Source organism: Clytia hemisphaerica, unplaced genomic scaffold (assembly GCF_902728285.1).
Source record: "Clytia hemisphaerica strain Z4C2 unplaced genomic scaffold, Clytia hemisphaerica genome assembly, whole genome shotgun sequence".
Classification (NCBI taxonomy): domain Eukaryota; kingdom Metazoa; phylum Cnidaria; class Hydrozoa; order Leptothecata; family Clytiidae; genus Clytia; species Clytia hemisphaerica.
In genome coordinates, this window is record NW_027103811.1 from 479,616 (window position 1) to 499,611 (window position 19,996).

A 19,996-nucleotide genomic window follows, 5' to 3' on the forward strand; every position below is an offset into this window, starting at 1 on the left:
TTCTCTCTAGTGATTGATCAACTCTTGAGCCTTGATGTACTAAACAGAGATCTCTCCAGGATAACTGATTGGGCTCATCAATGGAAGACGTCCTTTAACCCTGACCCATCTAAGCAAGCTGTTGAAGTCTATTTCACCTGTAGACTCACTCCTCCTAATGCTCCAGTAATCTCATTTAATAATTCTAATATTGAGACCAGTGAGTACCAGAAACATCTTGGTCTAATTTTAGATTCAAAACTTTCTTTTGATCGCCATCTAGATGAGAAGATACAAAAGGCCAATAAAGGAATTGGTCTTATTAACCAACTTCGCAAGCATGTGCCTAGGAGATCTCTACTAACCATTTATAAATCTTTCATTATGCCTCATCTTGATTATGGTGATATCGTATATGACCGCCCAGGAAATGCTACCTTTGTGCAGAAGCTTGAATCTATTCAATATAATGCCTGTTTAGCTATAACAGGCTGTTTTCGTGGAACGTGTCAAGAAAAACTATATTCAGAACTTGGTCTTGAAAGTCTTGCTGACAGGCGCTTTGCTAGAAGAATGACATTCTTCTATGGAATTATTAACAATTTAGCCCCTTCGTATTTACGTAACTACCTGCCAGTAAGACTTACAGCACCGGGTGGCTTAGAACAAGAAATCCTATTTATCCTCTTAATATACGAACCAAGCGTTTCCGTAATACTTTTCTTCCTTACTGCATATCTCAGTGGAATGTTCTGGGAGGTAATATACGACATCTACCTTCAATAAAAACTTTCAAAAAAGCAATCTATAAATTTTTGAGACCCAAGCAATCTCATGTTTTTGATGTTCCTGACTTTCAAGGAGTGATCTTTCTTAATCGACTTCGGGTCGGTTTCAGCCATCTCAACGAGCACAAATTTAGACATGGCTTCCGCGACAATTTAGACCCTTTCTGTGGTTGCCGAACTAATTCTGTTGAAAACACTCAGCACTTTCTACTGCACTGCTCTATATAATTCCCATGTAAGACAATCTTTGTTCGACAAACTTCAGACCCTAGGCATTGTTTTTCATCCACTTAACCCTCCTTTTTTCTGTCGGCTTTTATTATATGGGGATGAAAGTTTGACTTCAAATAAATAAATCTATTCTTTGTTCTGTTGTTGAATTTCTTAACGAAACTGGAAGGTTTAGCGGTGCTTTATTTTAGGCTTTTACCTAACAATTGTAGCTTCCTTCTCCAAGACTTTTTTTATTTTTTTTATTTACTTATTTATTTATTTATTTATAAGCTTTAGTCTAGTACCTCTGGCGATATAATGTTAGTTCCTAGCGGGGACTATATTTTATGTTTAAGTAATGTTTTGTAATATAATTACACGTGTCTTTGTTTCAATAAAAAAAAAGTACGAGAAGCAATTCTAACTTTACGGTACTGCAGTGCCAAGGATCATCAGTGGATAGTATTCAATACACCTTTCCTGTAATTCGCAAAATAGATGCACATGCATTATTTTGATGCCCTCCACTGTTTGGTCTCTGGAGGTAAACAAACCCGTTGTTGCCTGCGTTTCCTGCGTTTTTTAGCTTTTCTTAAGTTCTATCGATCAAAATTCCCTCAAATTTTAGTACTGTATGTTCTTTCTATTCATGATATTATACCACCCTGATAATTTTTTGTCAAAAAAGATTCTTATCAAAAGTTAGCAGCTTAAAACCCACTTTCCCTAACCCCACGCAGGCAAAAACGCGTTCATTTACTTCCCAAACAATTTTACACACAACTGTGGAGGGCACATTTTCCCGGGCTATTTCCGAGAAGTTTGAATTACGGGAAAGGTGTATTGTTATTATCCCTTTATTTCATTTCTTGTACTTTTGCAAAAAAAAGAGTAAAAATACACAAGTGTTCCGTAAAAAGAATAAAACCTTTGAATTCGCAAAATTAACAAAATATAATCCTTGGGAAAATTTAGTTGATTTTATCAAATTTTCCTCTTATCTTAAAAAGTTTGTTATCATTTATTAATCATTTGAACAGTTTTGAAATTTTAAGGTTTGTCAACATATTTGTTTATTTTTAAGAAATACCACACATTTGAACACTAAGCATAAGTAAGATTTTGCACTGCACTGTTGGAGAATATCAAGCAATTGAGTTCACATTGAAGAAAACATTAATTGAAAGATCTTGTCATTTGATGAAGGATTGCCAAGTTTACAGGCCTTTTTTGGTCCAAATATTTTCTTACACCAATGTCAGAAACAATGGATCTCGTCTCATCTAATTTCTAAAACTGAAATAAGCCAATAAGATATCACCAATTGACAGAAGGGCTCATTAAAGATGCATGCTATATGAGATCATGCAAATTTCTTTTTTAATTGTAGGGTGAGCTTGGTTATAATAACATACTTTGTTTTTCTTTGTACCTCCATGACCAAATAAAGGCTGGAATGAACTAAATGACGCATTTTTTCAATCATTATCATTTTAATATTTTTTTCAAAATACAGAATTAGTTATGACAATCAGAAATAGAAAACAGAAAAATGACGATGAAAATGGAAATGAACAAAATACAGAACTTGAAAAAGATCAAAGTCAAGATTCAAAACCTTTGCATCCAACATGGTCTTTCTTTGGAATAATTCAAAATATTTTGAAAGTTTTATTTCTCTTTTTTATTGTTCCTGTTTTCTTAAATTACACTGCATTGATCAAAGAAGAAAGGGAGCTCAAGCCTGAAGGTAAATTTATGTGTGATTTTTGCTTCAGCAGAGGGATATTTAGCTGATCAGTATAAGTATAGCCTGACCTCAGTAATTTTATCCCCACTGCATCTTTTTACTGTAAATTTTAACGATAAAATGCAATGAATTGAGTCACAAAGTATACAAGGAAATTTTCTGCCAGATTATTTTTCAAGAAAAAAACCTATAATAGCTTCAAACTGCTTTTCATGCACAAAAATGTCTGATAAATTTAATTTCACAAACTTTGTTATCCCAACCAGGTTTCATGATTGATGTTGGTCATGGTCAAAACCTTTTCAAGAATTGTTATGGAAAGGGAAGTCCAACTGGTAAATGAATTACTTTACTGAAGTTGAAGAGAATGAATGAACTGTAGTTTTTTAGGTTTGGAAAAGTATTTCCTTTTTAAATTTCGCCGCCTCTCTGGATCAAGTCCAGAGTACGCTTGAGTTGAGGTGAAATTCTTTTTGGTTCAGAATGGCCCAATCAGTCAGCTGCGATGTTAGTTATTTTTCATTGAAAAGACAAGTCAAGTAATTTTCCTTTAAAAATACAGAAATCAGACAGTAGTTATTTTCCTTCAAAAATACAAGACTGAGATGAAGAAGGAAGGAAGAGAAACTGGTGAAATTTTCCATAATTATACCCTAACCCCCCCCCCCCCGCTGGGAATTCTACTAAGTTTCAGGCTATAATTTTTTGGGTGCTGGCAGGCATTATGGATGGAAAGATCCATGTCAAATTTCAAGCTCATACCTTTCCTGGTTAGCTCACAAGTCGGCTATTACAAGAATACTAACCTAGTGTTACTTTAGACCTGAAACTTCCTTATTTCTTGTTCAGGGTGGTTTGGTTGTTTTGTTTAAAATAACAGTTGTAGGGCTATTCCAAGAAACTGTAAACCATGATAGAGCTATCTGACGCCAGATTGAACCGCCGCTTCTTATGAGTGCTATCAGATGGTACATGGGTCACGGCAATAGGTCCCTACTGTTACTGGGGGTATCCAGCCAATAGTGACGTAACACACACCCCCTTCCTCTGGAATGGCTGTTGTATAAAATTCATTCCATTTCGTTGAATCCTTTTTATCTCTAGTTATTTTCGATGCACCTTTGGGACAGTCTTCAGATGTATGGAATCTAGTTGCAACCTCTATTTCAAAAATGACTAAGGTATTGCACCAATTTCAAAGGATCCAGTTATGCGATTATGCAATTATGAAACTATTTGGACCTTCTCAGTAATTATGATATACACACTTTTCATTTCCATATTCTAGAAACCCTGATGCAGTTTAAATAAAAGCTATTGAACCCCTGATTAATTCATAAATTCATAATTCAATAAAGTTTCTTGAAGCGACTCTTTTTGAAATTCTAATGCATCTTTTTATTCTTTTTACTGGATAGGTTTGTTATTATGATCGTGCGGGACTTGGTTTCAGCCAAAGAGTTTCTATGGTAAGAAGTTCTCAAATTTCTTAGAAACAATTATTAGATTGATCCCTCTTTATAGTAAAAACCCATTTTCTCTATACTTTGAACTTTGGAACAATCATCTACTTTTACTTTGAAACATTGGCTGTTTAAGGCAAGAAACAGACACGCCTCCACCTCCGAGAATTGCCCTATTCTTAGAACACAGTGACTTCAATGAAAATCGGACACTAATCTCAATTTACACTGTGTAGTGAAAACCTTTGTTTATTTATACAAATTACTTATGAGAATCAGTATTGACGTACTTTGACTCACTTGAGAGTTCTTTTATTGACATACACTCTACTCACCCACACACTGTTTGTGTTTTTATTAGGGCATCAATCAGACGGTCAAGAATAGGGGAAAACCGCACACAGTTGAAAGGTCAATAAACCAGTCAATTAGATTTTTTGTTTTTCTCTCTGTGTCCTCCTTAACAGCTAGCCAATGCAGCTTTTCTATATACGATTCTTTTATTTTTTAGGCTTTCCCTTATTGGTGAATGCAATTGCAACTGTATTTTCATCCCAGAGGCAGTTTTAATTTTTAGAGAACTAGAAAATTTAAATAACCCATACTTTAAATAACCAGGGGTCTTATTTAGGCTCGGCGAACAGCCAATTTCGCCGCTTGGCACGAAAAAAAAAGTTCGAAAAGTTAGGTCTGCCGCCTCAAGTATATATTTACCCTAATTAATACACTGCACTTGGTAAGAATTCGCCGGCCTAGAATCTAGAGGGAAATCACCAGAGTTGACTTTTCATTCGCCAGCCTGCCAAAAACAAAGAAAATCCCCTGTATAACAAATAACTAATCGCCTTCTTTCATTGAAATTATCAGGACATTTAATGCAAAATTCATTTAATCTTTTTTTATAGCCATTGTTCCAGTTTTAATATGGCCGTAATTGGAGTAAACTTTTTATGTGTTTTAGAAACATCCTATTCCAAGATACAAAACTGGTCATTTTTTGTTCCTCTTAATAATTTTACCCATGACAGAGAATCTGAGATAAGGTTTTGGGTGGCCGTAGCATGAAGGTAGAGCATCCAGCTACGGTGCCCAAGGTTGTGGGCTCAATCCCAAGCCGGGTCATACCAAAGATTCCCAAAATGGTACTTAATCCAGGGAAAGGAGTGACACCCTCCCCTACCTTCGGGTAGACAACTAGAGAAAAGGGAGCCTTTGGGTTGCCCTCGGCTGCGGTCGCAAACTTACTTAAGGCTTTGGGCAGTCATGTGACTAGTTTTGGCAAATCATTTGAATTTGTGAGAGCCACTTCGTTTAGATCACATGGAATTTTTTGATCACTTGAACAGATTTTTCAAAAAGTAAACAGGAGAATATAAGATTTAATCCAAACAACTTTCCCCTTTCTTGAAAATCATTGATGATATTTTTAGATGACCGTTAAGTAGTTTCAATGTTTGTTGTTATTTTCTGTGTCATGATTTTAATTTTAGAATTTTTTAATGTGTTATTTTACTTCCTCGACATTAATAAGTAAATGAAAATCCAAATTACAAAAACATTAAGAATGTTATGTTAGATTTACAAACATTAACATTAGGAAAGAAAAATATATTTTTGGACCTTTTTGAACATCTATCATGTGTTCTCACGTACAAGGTCATGATCAGTCCTAAACCCCCCCCCCCAAAATAGTATACCACAGTGAATCTAAAAATAGACATCAAAATTACTGTTTGTCCGAGTTTTAATCCCATCATCATTTGCATTAATTGCTTTTGCAAGTCAATTACACTTATTGACAATACAAAAAAAGTAACTTGCACGCATTACATTACGAATCAAGATGAAAAGGATTGTGGGATTGAATTTCGGTCAAATGTTAAAAGTAATAATTATGACGTTTGCATAGCGGTGTGCTTTTAATATCTGCAAAAATCTTCTTCGAAATTTCATTTTGGAAGAAGGTAATATAATATACTATAATGATAATAAAATTTTGTGGGATAAGATTGACCTTTCTTATCTGCAACATTTTCATTCCCCAAACAAAAAATGACAACAAAATATGGCACTGTCAGGAGATGATATTTTTTTTTTGAATTTGAGTTTATTACTGCAAACATTTTCACTTTTCGGATTACAAGCACTTTTTTCAGTGACATGGTGAACATTTAAAAAAAAAAGTCATCTTTTTGAATTCTTTAGAGGTTTGTTCAAGAATAATTTGTGGGAATATCGCCTTTTCATATTTTCAATAGGACTCAATTTCACAGTTGACTTCAAATCATCCCCTATTTAAATACATTGGAAAATATTGCATCAATTACCATCATTAACCAAAATGTGTATTTTCAAACAGTTTCGAGATGGATTTTGCAAGCAACCTGCTTACACTGTTTTTGCAAATCAAAGCAGGGATTCCTCTCAATAAAACACTACCGAGTGTGATCTATTTGAATTCTTTAATGACACACTGTGTTTTGATCGGTTTAAACCCTGAGAAAGTTAACTTTCCTTTACTGTGTTAAGCTGGACGTTTAAGAAGAAGTTAAACATAGCTTCCGTGTTGTTTTTAAAAGCTTTTATAACCTGTATTTACATATAAACAAGGTTTTAGTAAAGGAGCTTGTTATAAGTTTTTTTTTTTAATTTAATCTTGTGCTATTCGAAAATGTCTGCATGCAAAACTTAGAGAAAGGTGCATTTTACCCCCTTCCTAGATATTGTCAACATGAGGAATGGTCTCCAAGAGTCGAGACTAGTGATAAAAAAATCAATGGATAAAAAGAGTTCCTTGATCTTTTTTATTGTTTCTTAAATATATGGTTTGATCAGGATGTAATATCCCAGCTGGCACACAACTTTGTTTCAACGTTTATCTAACGTTCAAAACGTCCATATAACGTTAGATGAACGTTTAAACAACGTTGTGTGCCAGCTGGGATCTTTCCGTTCCTCCCTCCTTCAGACCTTTCGTTGACTTGGAAGCTAAGGTCAATCTTTCATATTTTCCTCCATATTTATAAAAATCGATTTTATAGAATTGATGACCTCTTAAGCATTAATTTACCCTATTCTGGCCCTACTTATACGCCAAAGTTAAATCTTTGACAACATTAAATTAAAGAAGGCAATCCACAATTGAATCCCCATGGAAGCCTCGTCATTTATCAAAATAAAGATGTTCCTGGTTACAGAACTGTTAAGATTTAGATGCGAGTTAATTTAAGTTCATCAAGCTTTAGGAAACTAGCTTACTTGCTTTAGCTACTTGCTCTGTCTGTTGACTTCTTGACAAGTTAAATAAAAAACATTTGTTATGCTCTTTTCAGGATGTTTTTTTACGTTATATATACTTTTAGAATGCTTTTAAGAATTGCTTAAATCCCGTTTGACACCTTCCCGTATAGACGATTGCCGGGCCGTACGGCGTTTTTAGCCGGTCAAATTTGGCACGGTCAATTTATACCAACCGGAGAATAAGCTTGCAAAAGATCTAAGACGTAGCGTTAAAACTCCACACACTAAAACTTTTACGGATCTGCGTGAGAAAACCAATGACTTCTAAATCCAAATTACAATGATTTGACCTGTTCCCAGGAAGGAAAGGACTTCCTTATTTTTCTTGTACACATCAACCTATAAAACAATATTCTGACCTCAATTTATTCTGTAAACTTCTTAAAAGGGGGTTTACTCTAAGTCACCTTCTACCAGTATTTTCATCAAAATGTTGTGAGAAAAATTATATCTTTGAGATTGATATTAGAAGTTCATTAAGGGTTTTGTTATTATGCAATAGTTTGCAAAAATAATCAGTTTTTTTTTATTGGTCCAGGTCACAAAACCAAAAAAAAAGAGAAAACTATTTAAAATATAAATTCGGATTTTATTTTATGTCTTTTTGGAGAAAAAACCCTTAATCTTATTCCGACGTTCAAAAACTTACGTCATGTAGAAAGTCTAAGCTTCGTTGTTTTCTAATGGTGATGTCCAGCCCCCTAGCTAGCTTCAAAGACTTCCATACTTCGAAAAAAAATGTCTGCCTTTCTTTTTTTACTTTTTTAGCCCATAACTCGAACAGTCGCTATATTATTTCCCCTTGTTCTTCGAGTGATGGAAAACACTGAATCTATTTTTTGACAACATGAGCAGCTTCATGTTTTTGTATCTAAGAATGAAAAACTTTGCCTCGTTCTTAAAAATTTCGGTTAAAAAAATGAAAACCTCCACGCATACATAATGTCTTCAGAGGAAACTGAATGTTTCTTCTTTCTTCTCATTCATAGGATGGTTGAAGACTTTCATCGTCTGTTCGATAATGAAGAAAAACCATTTATTTTAGTGGGTGCTGATTTGGGAGCTATCGTCACCAAATTTTATGCACAGTTATACCAAGAGTAAGCAACTTTCTTTTTCAACGTTTTTTAATAAACGTAAATTTTTCTTTCAAATGCTTAACAACTTTACAACTGCTGAAACAAAAATAAGCTGGAGTCGTTATCCTCTTTAAGCGCAATCATTATTATCATTATTTCGTTTGGTCTCAGGGATTCGTCGAACCCTCCAAACTTTAATTTAACTGACTCTTTAAGTCCTCACCGGGTGCTCAATTACTGTCTACCCTACTTCCCTAAAATGCAGCTTTATGACTCGGCAGAGGCTTGCTCTTTTCTTGCGATTTGGAGACGAACTTCAGTTGTATCGTAAGCAAACCTTTCAATTTCATTTAATGTGTATTTCATTTTCTGTTTCAGTTATGTAGCTTCAACAATTCTTATCAATCCGATATTCGAAGGACTGTTTCTTGGAGAAGACAATCCGTGGACCAAGTTCTGGTAAAATGATTGTTATGCAAAAAATAGGCTGACAAACGATTTTCAAAGAGTGTTTGAAAATTATACACAGTTAACGCTTTCCGATTCGATTTTCAAGGGGAATTGGATTTTCGTCGAGTAAGGGAGCGTATCGAATAGTAGAACGTCGCTCTAATTAGAGAGCGTTAACTGTACATTCATAGCTTTTAATCCTTATAGGGAATTGATTTTTAGGGCCTTAAATCGACCCCTCTCTTAGAAGCCTTAAACGGCCTGAATATGCTGCCCGAAAGTATCAAATTTTGGGTTTTTGGGAAAAGTAATGATCGTAGTTCTTGGATGCCCTTATGTCAAAATTTGACTGATCATCGCATCGGTTATAATCGGATTTTGTGCTGTGTTTATTATTACGGTATAACTTTTAACTTTTTTTCTTTAGGTTTGAATCTTACCTGCCATCATTGCAGCTGCAACACATCTCGTCCGCTACCGGTATCACAAGATTAGGTCTGCAAACAGGTCTTTTTCAAGAACCATTCCCCTTCGAAAAAGCATCAGAAGATATCAAACGAAGACAGGTTTTTCATTTGCCTCCCCTTGTTTTATTTAAGCAAGTTTTTCTATCCAGTTTGGAGAGCTCACTATCTTTTTGTATTGTATGTATCTTTGGAGGCACAGTTCATTGAACGTTTTTTAGAAGGAAAATTCAATGTTTTGGCAAGATCCTTTGTGTTGCCGAATGAAAATTATTTGTATTTTTGAAGGGAAATTCTGTGTATTTTCGAAGGAAAATTTTACTTTACATGGTTAATATTTTTATTGTTTTATTATTTTCTTCAGAAATTCTTACGATGCAAGCCAAGTCACATCAGCTCAATGATTGAAGAGAGTCATTTTCTAAATGAGTCGTTGGCCCAATCAAGGTATGTTTTTTTTTGTTTGTTTGTACGCAAATTCAATATTTAGGAATAGGACCAAAGGGTCAAAACGTGACCTCTAGAGGGACTTTTGAAGATTGGAAAACCTGATCTACATCTATCTGGTAACTTTTTTGCCAAATAACAACAGATGTTCGATGTTCGAGAGAAAATACACATTTTTAAAGATATTTGTTGATTTATGTCTTTATGTTTCTATGTTGAAGTTTCTTGGCAACAAAACTTTGAAAACGAGGCCCAAAATGTGTTTCTATACATCTCTTGAAGAGTGCATTTATTTGATTTATTACTTCTTTCAGAGCTTAAAAGTTTGTATTTGAAATTAGAACAATAGTTCCGATTTCGTTTCCTGTTTGAAGGTATTAAACATGTAATCTTTCGTTAGTTTTAATTTAGGGTAAGACTTAAATAAGATTTGTGTCATAATAAATTTAAATAAGGTGCAGATAGGAAGATTGCCTGATAGGCTTTCCGTAAAGTGTCTTCTGAGATTTATTAAAGTCTTCATAACTATCATCCAAATTATCTTTGACCCCCCTATAGTTAAAAGTAAGTTTTACCAGCTGGAACCCTTTCCACCTGGAAATTTGAGTTTTTGAGCAAGAAGCTATTTTCGACCTATGACTTCTCCATTGGAAGTAATGTTTCACCAATAGAAACGACCTATCCGTGCTTAAAAACCCTATTACAAGAAAAGCATCTGCTTGAAAAAATTGATTTCAAGTGCTAATATGTTTGCACGCGACCCTCATTGAGCCTTTACATCACGTGTTTTTCTAGCATCCAAATAGCAAAGAATTAAACCACAGATATCTTATAACACACTAGACCTATCCCTAATGAAGCAAATTGATGCGCAATCTTTGATTTTTTTTGTATAGAGCCTTGAAATATTGAAACGGTTGAAGTGCTTGGAACAACTGTAATTTACTGAGCTGTGCTGTTCTTTTGTGACTGAAGGTACATATTTTGCTCAAGTTCTGATAGAGTAGTAGCTCTATCTAGTGTTCTTTATAAGATATCTTTAAATACTTTTAGGTTACCTAGCTACTGTTATACTCCTCAAATTACTTTGGAAAGATATTTCGTTATTTTGAGCTATGTAATGGTGTCAAAAAATTGCATAATAAATCTGCTTGGATTTTCTTTCCAAATCTTATTTGTAAGAATCGTGTAATTTCCGACTGGAATGTGAAAATTTACCTTCATTGACCCTACCTAGGGTCGGGATGAATGAAAAATAGAGAAAGTAGTATCTTTATTTGGTATGTGTTTTCTTCATTAAATTTCTGATTCAAAATTGTTTCGACTGTTAAGCTTGGTCTTTGATTTAACTTTTCTTAAAAAGAAAATGAATAATCTTGTTTTTTACCTAGCCTTCGAACACACCTCCTGAATTTTTCAAAAAAAATTGATCTAAATTTTACCGAAGATTTTTTTCGGCTAATTAAGTGCTAACAAGGTGTGATTCCGAGAAAGATGTGCATAAGAGGTAGACTGCAGCAGTAACTGGAAACTGTTGCTTTTGAGCAAGAACATGGTGCTTTCAATCTAACATTCATTGCTCACATCATAGTGAGAAGCAGAAGCTAAAAATCAGCCAACTAAAATTTAATATTTATATATGAAATCTTCGAAAATTTGATATTGAATTAATATTTTTCAGGAAAAAAAACTCAGCTGATTTTTATGTTTTTGCAGAGTATATTTCTTTGATTGAATTAATTAGAAGAATTTCGAAAGAAGTGCAATAAAAGTGTGAAAACTAGAAAAAATATGCAAACTTCATCAAGAATAAAGTCGAAAAGCTCAAATATCAATTTCCTTATTTTCAAACGCGATTGTTCGATGCGAAATTCTTTAAAATATCTGCAGAAAAAAATGTTCTTAAAGGCTAATTTCAACTACCAGATCAGAGAGACCTATTTAACTCAACTACTGAAATGAATTTTCATTGGCCCCTCAAGGGGGAAGGCGAGGGGATGGTCGATTTTTTCCCTTCCTTCAAACGGATCATCGGGCTCCATGATGTTTTGAAAACCCAGCTGACACACAACGTTGTTTAAACGTTCATCTAACGTTATATGGACGTTGTGAACGTTAGATAAACGTTGAAACAACGTTGTGTGCCAGCTGGAAAGGAAAGTCTTACCTTAGGATGTAGTCGGACCTAAGAGAAGACAATTTCTCTCTCCAATTAATAATGAGCTTGCAATCATAAAAATCTAGATTATCATAAAGATTCTCTCATTTAGGTTATTGGGTTTGAATAGTTAGACCAGTAGATTCGGGCTAAGATTTTAGGTCCTTATACCTCTTTGCATACTCTTGATTTTAATACTAGTGCACCTCCCCCCCCCCAGCTGGTCCATGTAACGTTAGATATGGATGTTTTTTTGACATAACTTGTAAACTATGAATAAACTTTTTAAACCTTATGGATTTAAAACCTCTCAACTATTTTCATATTTTACTGGTCCATTAGATCACGTACGCTTCTATATATTCAAAAGCTAACACTACACAGCTATTGACGTCATGAAGTGTTATTTATTGAAACAGGAGGCCCTTTCTACATTTCCATATACTTCGATTTGTTTTCTTCATAATCGAATCCAACTTGTTAACCCTCAAATATCAAAAATTTCGTATTTACTTTGGTTTATAGAAACTTTAAGATTCACCTTTTCTTATAAAAAAATCCTTTTTAATTTCGATACATTGTAATATCAAGGTTTATACGCACTGAGTTGTACATTTTTTGAACAATTATTTGAATAATAGTACCACACTGGCCACAGCATCCTCTTGGCAAACATGTTTCTCTGATTTAAGAATCGATGTACTGAAGTAAGCAGTCGAGCTTCAATACTCCTGATAATATGAATCTATTGGATGCTTTAGTATCCCCATAGTTCGTTTCTTATAATAAATACTTCTTACAAATAAGGCGATATATTTGATATATTTGATAAATGGAAATTGAGAAGGTCTACGTATTTTTTGCACACGTAGCTTTTAGCTGATTATGTTGTTTTTTTGCAAAATTCTTCGTGTTGAAGTCCTGTAGTACTCTCCAGTTAATGGGATCCTATTTTTGATACCACTAAGCCACGAATGTGGTATGATCAAACCTAGATGAATGAGCACAACATACCTTATACCTTAGAAAACCTTAAAAATTTATTTCACCAAACTTTTCTATAGGCTCACTTGCAAAACTTTAGACATTAGACATTTAGCAAATTTATTTTTTCCCTGTTACAATTTTTTTTTAAACCCGTAAATTCATAGTGGGATAGCAAAATTTTGACATTTTAAGTTTCAGTTGAAACATGAAGGGTTGAAAATCCTTTTGGACAAAGTAGCAATGTTGACTCTAGGTCTACAGAACTCGAACCTCTATAACTCAAATGTCTCCTTAACTCACACAATTTTCTTGTCCCTTTATTTATCAATGCCCTATACTTTAGGCGTACAAACTTTCGCGAGCAGAAACTTTCGCGAGGACGAAAAATCGCGAAATTCACGACATTTACTTTCGCGAATTTAACGAAAAAATATTTCGCGAGCATAAAATTTCGCGAATCAAGACGAACATGGCTTAGAGGGACAAATACTTCTTGGATTGGCTTGAAACATTTGTCCTTTGACTTATTAGTCTTTTAGCAGGCTAAAAAGTTACATTTTATTCATAGTTTGAAGTTTTACAGATTTTCTATTTCGTCAAAAAATTTTCGCGAGCATAAACTTTCGCGGAAAGGGCCAAAATTCGCGAAAATCGCGAAAGTTTCTGCTCGCCTAAAGTAAACCTTACCCCCAGCTCAAAATTTCTCGAGTTTTGGAGACTCCACTATATATTCATCGTGGTGATTGGAAATCTTAACATCGAGAATACGCCAGGGACCTAGTGGGTCTTTCGCTTAAACTAAAACCTTGAAGGGGGAGTGGCAAAGGAATAGTCCGTCCTATTTTCCTGTTTTTTATAATATTTTTGTTGGATTAACATGGTTCCGTGCTTTCACAGCAAAATCTCACGGAGAGAGTTATTATGTAAGGTTTTAGAAAAAATCAAGCTGCTACAAAATGTTTTTGCCAGTGTGTGATAAATAGCTAAGGGATCGCGTACAGTGAATATTGTGAAAATTCAAACTTCTCCTCGATGGGGGAGAGTGGTATATCTCTTTATATGTATCTTATGTACAGTAAAACCCTCCTTCAGAAGTGTTAAAGACCCTCTTTATCAAACCTTTATAGCTAATTGACTCTTTTCAGATTTGACTTTATTTCTTTTAGCAATATCAAAGAAGGAGAGTGTCATCCATCACTCAATCTTTATAAGGAATTCTTGGCTCTCCTCCAAAGAGGTCAAACTTCTTTTGTATTCGACCTCGACTCTGCATAGAAATGATATTGCATTAAGTTTTGAAATCTACAGGTCTCACTTAAATAGATCTTTATCAGAAAAAACATCGTCATGTGACTTGACTTAATACATTTAAAGATAAAGATATTAAACCTTATTTTTTTTTACAAGAATGTCAGCTGACAAACTTTTTCTCCAGAATCCAAACAAATTTGGGTACTAAGTTCTACATTTTAAGCTTCTGAACTCTCAACGGAAATTCAAAATCTCTTTCTCCCTGATATCTCTCTTAACTTCTTAAACTAGGATTAAGTTTGATAGGTAATTGCGGATTCCTTTTTCAACTCAATATTTTTCTTATAAACTAAGTGAAGTTGTGTTAGTACTAGTAAAAGTAAAATATAATTACACATAGTCATGTGGTGCTATCAAATATTACCCCTTCACATCAATTTAATAGCATAAAACCTTAAGATTCAATGTCTACTATAGGTCTGTATGTTAAGTTATGAGAATTCTAACCGCAGATTTAGAATTGTTGACAAAACCGCCTTTAAAAGCTGGTGTTGTTACCAACCTTTTTAAATTTCTGACGATGTAAAATGACCTTTTTTTGTAAGAACGCTACTACAGAAACTTTCGATAAAATGACTTCAAGCTTTATAATGTTGATAGCAAAAATTGACTTTCTCTATCGCTTAATTTTGATCAATGTTTACGGAAATATTGTTCCAAAATCCAAGTAAAGCTTGTAATCTACTCATCAAATTATCATACTGTCGTTCCAGATTCAGCTTAAATTGTATTCCATTACATTTTACATAACTTTGTAATGGTTGTGGACATTGGTAAAATGTTTCAAAAAACCTCAATTCTTTAAAAATGTGGTGAAATTTATTCAAAATAAAATTGACCATACATGGGCATATTTTGGGTGTAGCAGGGAAAATTTGACAAAGCTAAATGACTTTTATTAGAGTCTTTAGGTCACAAATCATACCAAATTATACAGTTGATTGAAACCTCCTTTTATAGACCTCGCTAGATTTCTGAATCTGATAACAATAGATTCGCCAAAGTCATAGATTGCTTTTTAGAGACGAACGTGTAAATCATTTCAATCCCATGCTCAAAACGTTTTCAGGGAGTTTGGGTACTGTAAACATTCTCAAATTTTGCAAAAGGATTACTTTCGCCATAGTCCACTTCTCAAGGAACGCCCAACTATTTTTTCACCTCAAAAAGCCTGACGCTAAGAGACTTGCCAAAAACGCTGACTGGTCTTTTGAATCAACATAGCATAAGTAGTATAGAATATATACAGTTTTAACCTCTTTCATTTGCTAAAACTCTAATGAGGTTTTGACTTGAAAAGCTATCAACTAAGTTGACATGTGAGAAAAGCGTAGGTCTGACAGTCATACCCTGATTTCAGTTCATGTTATTGTCATTTTATAAGATGTTCAGAGAGCCGTTAGACGTACCTTTGTTCTAAAATTATTAAAGGTGTTACAAGAGAGAGAACATTATTTGGTGCTGTTTCAGAAAACTTCGAATAAGTTACATGACCTCTACCCGCATTTTGATGAGAAATCTTACTTCGCTTTCCTTGATTTTAAATGCCCCAGGACGTCGAGAGTCTTCTTTATGGAAATCTAGTGCCCCTAAATCTTACAATCAATATTCTTGTCCCTAATCAAATCACAGGATGAACTCCTCAAAGCTTGCATTTAGAATGACGTCAAGTTGATGTTAAGATGCTAGGAAGTAACCGGTAACTAACTCAAAGGAATGCTTTCGTTGACCCAGGATTTTATTGAAAAAAATAGTAATGTTAACCTTGAAGATCCTTCTTACTTAAATTAGCAGTGGCGATTTTTTACTCGGGCATATTTCGACCTCATTCACCTCTTATCTTTGTAAATATTTAAATTCGGGTAGCAATAACCAATATTACTACTTCTTTAATCTCACGATCGGAGACTGAGAACCTTACTATTGTTACTCTAACTTAACTTGGCTGAGAGCAAATTGATGTCATCAACTCGTTGAGGTAAATCTCTGCTTATTATGAGTTTTGGGATCATTTCAGAGAATGGTTTGGTTCGTTTTAAACGGACTTTGGGAGATATTTCTATATGACTCTCCCTTCCTGTTTTGAGATCACCAAATTAAGTTTCAAGGGTTTGCAGTGAGTGCGCCTTACAATACCTGCATTCTTTTAACCGTTTAACCGTTCTTTTAAGTCGTTTATTTTCGCAATAAACAAGTGAATGAAGCTCTCTTCAGAACACTGAGTTCGCATAGTTTTCGTTTGAAGGAACTCCTTTTTAGCGTTCATAACTTTAGCTTTGAAGATAGAATCAAGAAAAAATGGTTCTATATGACATATATCAAAATACTTTCTATCATTTCATTAAAACAACCAACAAAAAGAATGTTACACAACTTTAAGACCTTGTTGGAAGTTAAAGATAGTTATCTCGCGGGGAGATTTAAGTACTATCGTTTACTGTGGGCTAACTCGTCCTTAAGTAATGCTCTTAAAAGATGTAACTTGTCGTAACTTTAATTCTGACTTTTTTTCGGTGAATTTAATCTCTGAGCAAAATCTCTTTTATTGAGCTAAAAAAAAGTGGTGATTGGCCCCTTTCAAAGAAGCATCCCTGAAATCGTTACTCTTAAGGGTTAATGGGCCAATGAATATTTCCAATCTTCAAATATTGGTTCCGAGTTAGGCACCAAAAAGTATTGTTTTCATTTCCCTGCAAAGAATCAGTCAGAAGTTGTTTGTGAAAAACAGATGACGCTCTCGAATTCGATTTCCTAATTTTCATCGAATAAGGCAGCTTATCAAATAGTAGAATGTTGTTCATGAGAGTTTCTTGTTGACGGTGACTTCAATATTATCGATTATTATCCGACGCGCGTAAATAGCGACATTTGATTGGCTTCTTTGCTGACTGCCATACTTCTGAGGCAGGCCATTTTTCATGCCCTTTTAGCGTCTGGTTGTCTGATGCATCCCCTCCTGAAATCGCTAAAATCTCGGTAAAAACTGCCTTTTTGGCCTTTTGGCCATTAACGGACTCTGCCCTGCCTTTATGAAATTTATTATTTGATTCGTCATATTATGTATGATAGAATTCATGATTACAAGATGTCCACGGTTTCAAAGATCCCATGCAACTTTGCACTCAAATGTCGTGCTAAACAGCTCATATCTTTGTTTTGATTTTGCAGATCGGGGTGACACCATCTCGGTGACCTTGTCATGCCAAATTATGTCAATCATTGACGCGATTCAACTGTGCGTTTGTCTCAATGACAGTCTATTAATATCTTCTTGAAATGAGATTGGAGGTGTTTATTTGAAATTAGAATCTGAAATACGAGCTGTGATGTAAAAAATGTCTCTTTATTGTCCTCTTCGCGCTGTGGATATACTATCTTTTTCGATGCCCATTTTAATTAAAACAAGTTATTCCGGGCTTTCCTTGTCATGTCGTCAGCTTAAGGTAGAATCTTGTAATTAAGTCTGGTTCAGCCCTGACTGACCCCCAACCAAAACCTTACCTGTAAACAAACCCAATATCTACAGAAATTCTGAAACCGATTTCCGTTCTTTGCTACGATATACCTACCTTATCGGCCAAAACTTAGTCGGCCTTAATTTTAGTCGGCCCAAATTTTTAGTCGGCCCAAATTTTAGTCACTTAGGGCTGACTAAGTTTTGGCCGATAAGGTACGCCAGATATACACTCTGCTGGTACAGAGTACCCGAAAAGACTATCTCAATAGTCCTACAAGTGAAAACCCAGGGCCTTCTGTATTCTTGTTTTTGTTTCCCAGCCTATACTTTGTCAACTTCTATTTTCATAATAACTGTTTTTACTGAATTCGTTTGGTCGTAATGCTTTCGTTTGGTCGCTTTACATTAGAAAATCTTATTTACACACAATGAAGACTTTGGAAGCTATTCGAAATTTTTGGCAATAAATAGTTAGGTTTTCGTGGTAATAATGTGTGTTCTTTTTCCTAATTTTGTTAATTTTTTTTAAACTCCGCTTTCTTTATGTCATTTCCACCTGTCGTTATTTTTTTCAGGGTGATGGGTAAATTACGACCTTACCCCGATCATATACCGCTACACGTTATATGGACTGATAAGTTTAACGATAAACTCTCTCAACATATCAATCGGGTAAGTCATACAGCGGAAAATACGGTATGAATACTTGTATTGTATTTTCTTATTCGCAATTTAATACAACAGACTCGAAATATTTCTCAAACTCAAGCTCACTTGCTCGTTCACTTAGCAGTTTAATAAAACCCATCATTTAACCCCAACTCTCCATAACTTGAGCAAATCTATCTCCTCCCCTGTGTGGGGGCGAACCCCGGCCAGCATCGTTGGGTATTGTCAATGAAACGCGTAACTTTTGAATTGTACACATCTATCATTTTGAAAATGTTGTAATGTTAATGCTTTGTGTTTCTTTGACCTTAGGTTTGGACGAAATCACAAGAAATGTTCAAAGAAACTTCACGTACCAAACCTGCATCAATATCCCTCATCCATGGAACATCTCCGGAAATCTTCTTTTCGCACAGTGACCGTATTACTGAAATTATACGGAAGGCTATTAAATCTTGGCGCGAAAAATCATCACATACCGCTAATGGCTGAAAGGTTTTAAAATAATTTTATAGGGTTTTTTACAATTTTTATGAAATTTTTAGATAGGATCGGATGTATTTAAATTTTTTGGAGTCTCACTAGAATAAAGGTGGTTCTCTTTTCAAAAAAGGAACTTATTTTCTCAATTATTCCCTAGCGGTAGAGAGGTATTATATTTCATCAAACATCAGTCACTCCAATTTCTCAGGTGTTAGACTTTAGCGACAAAGAGAAATCATCATGTATTTTAAATAACTGAAAATTTAGCTAGGTCAAATTTATCTGTGAATAATTCCAAAAATTATGCTGAAGGAGTAAATATATCAAAATTTGTTATGACACGGATGAGAGAAAACTTTGAAACTTTTTGGTGGAGCTATTTGGTGTGTTTTTGCTCGTTTTGGTTTATCCATCGTATGTGAACTGATACACATTTTTTTTTATAAGAACGTCAAAAATTTTCGAAGCCTTCGGATGTTCTTAGTTTTTTGGATTTGAAGCCTAAAAATGTTCTTAAAATGTTCTTATTTTCAGCATTTTTTGAGCATTTTGATGTAATTTCTTAAGAAAATGCATTTTTTTTAAGTCTGCAAAGCCTTAGAATATTCTTAGAATGTTCTTAAATTTTTGGGCCTCGAAGCCTTATGTTCTTATGTAGTTTGTTCTTATAAAAAAAAACGTGTATACGTTTTTTATAAGAGCAAACTATAAAGAAAAATAAGATGGCAAAATGATATGTTAATAATATATATATGTTAAGAACAACATTTTAAGGCATTTTGAAAATAAAAATATGTTAGTTAACATTAAAAGGTGCTAAAAAAACTAAAAAAAGTTAAGAACATTCGAAGGCTTCAAAAATTTTGGATGTTCTTATAAAAAAACGTGTATATTATCTTCAAATTTGAGAAAACAAAATAATAGAATTCGGTTGAAAATCATCCTCGTATCCCAGAGTGCACTACATAAGGGGCTGGGACGAGTTTGGTTGAACATTT

At 34.3% G+C, this 19,996-nt stretch overlaps 1 protein-coding gene across 1 annotated transcript; it reads left to right on the top strand.

Annotated features, from left to right (window-relative positions):
• Positions 1-2,495: 2,495 nt before the first annotated feature.
• Positions 2,496-19,121, top strand: LOC136806584 (uncharacterized). The gene is made up of 11 exons (XM_067063174.1): positions 2,496-2,730; positions 2,997-3,065; positions 3,835-3,911; positions 4,149-4,199; positions 4,555-4,604; positions 8,483-8,593; positions 8,951-9,031; positions 9,450-9,588; positions 9,851-9,933; positions 18,422-18,518; positions 18,828-19,121. The coding sequence occupies exons 1-11, from the start codon at positions 2,505-2,507 to the stop codon at positions 19,005-19,007; spliced, it is 1,164 nt and encodes a 387-aa protein (XP_066919275.1). The 5' UTR covers positions 2,496-2,504; the 3' UTR covers positions 19,008-19,121.
• The last annotated feature ends 875 nt before the right edge of the window (positions 19,122-19,996 follow it).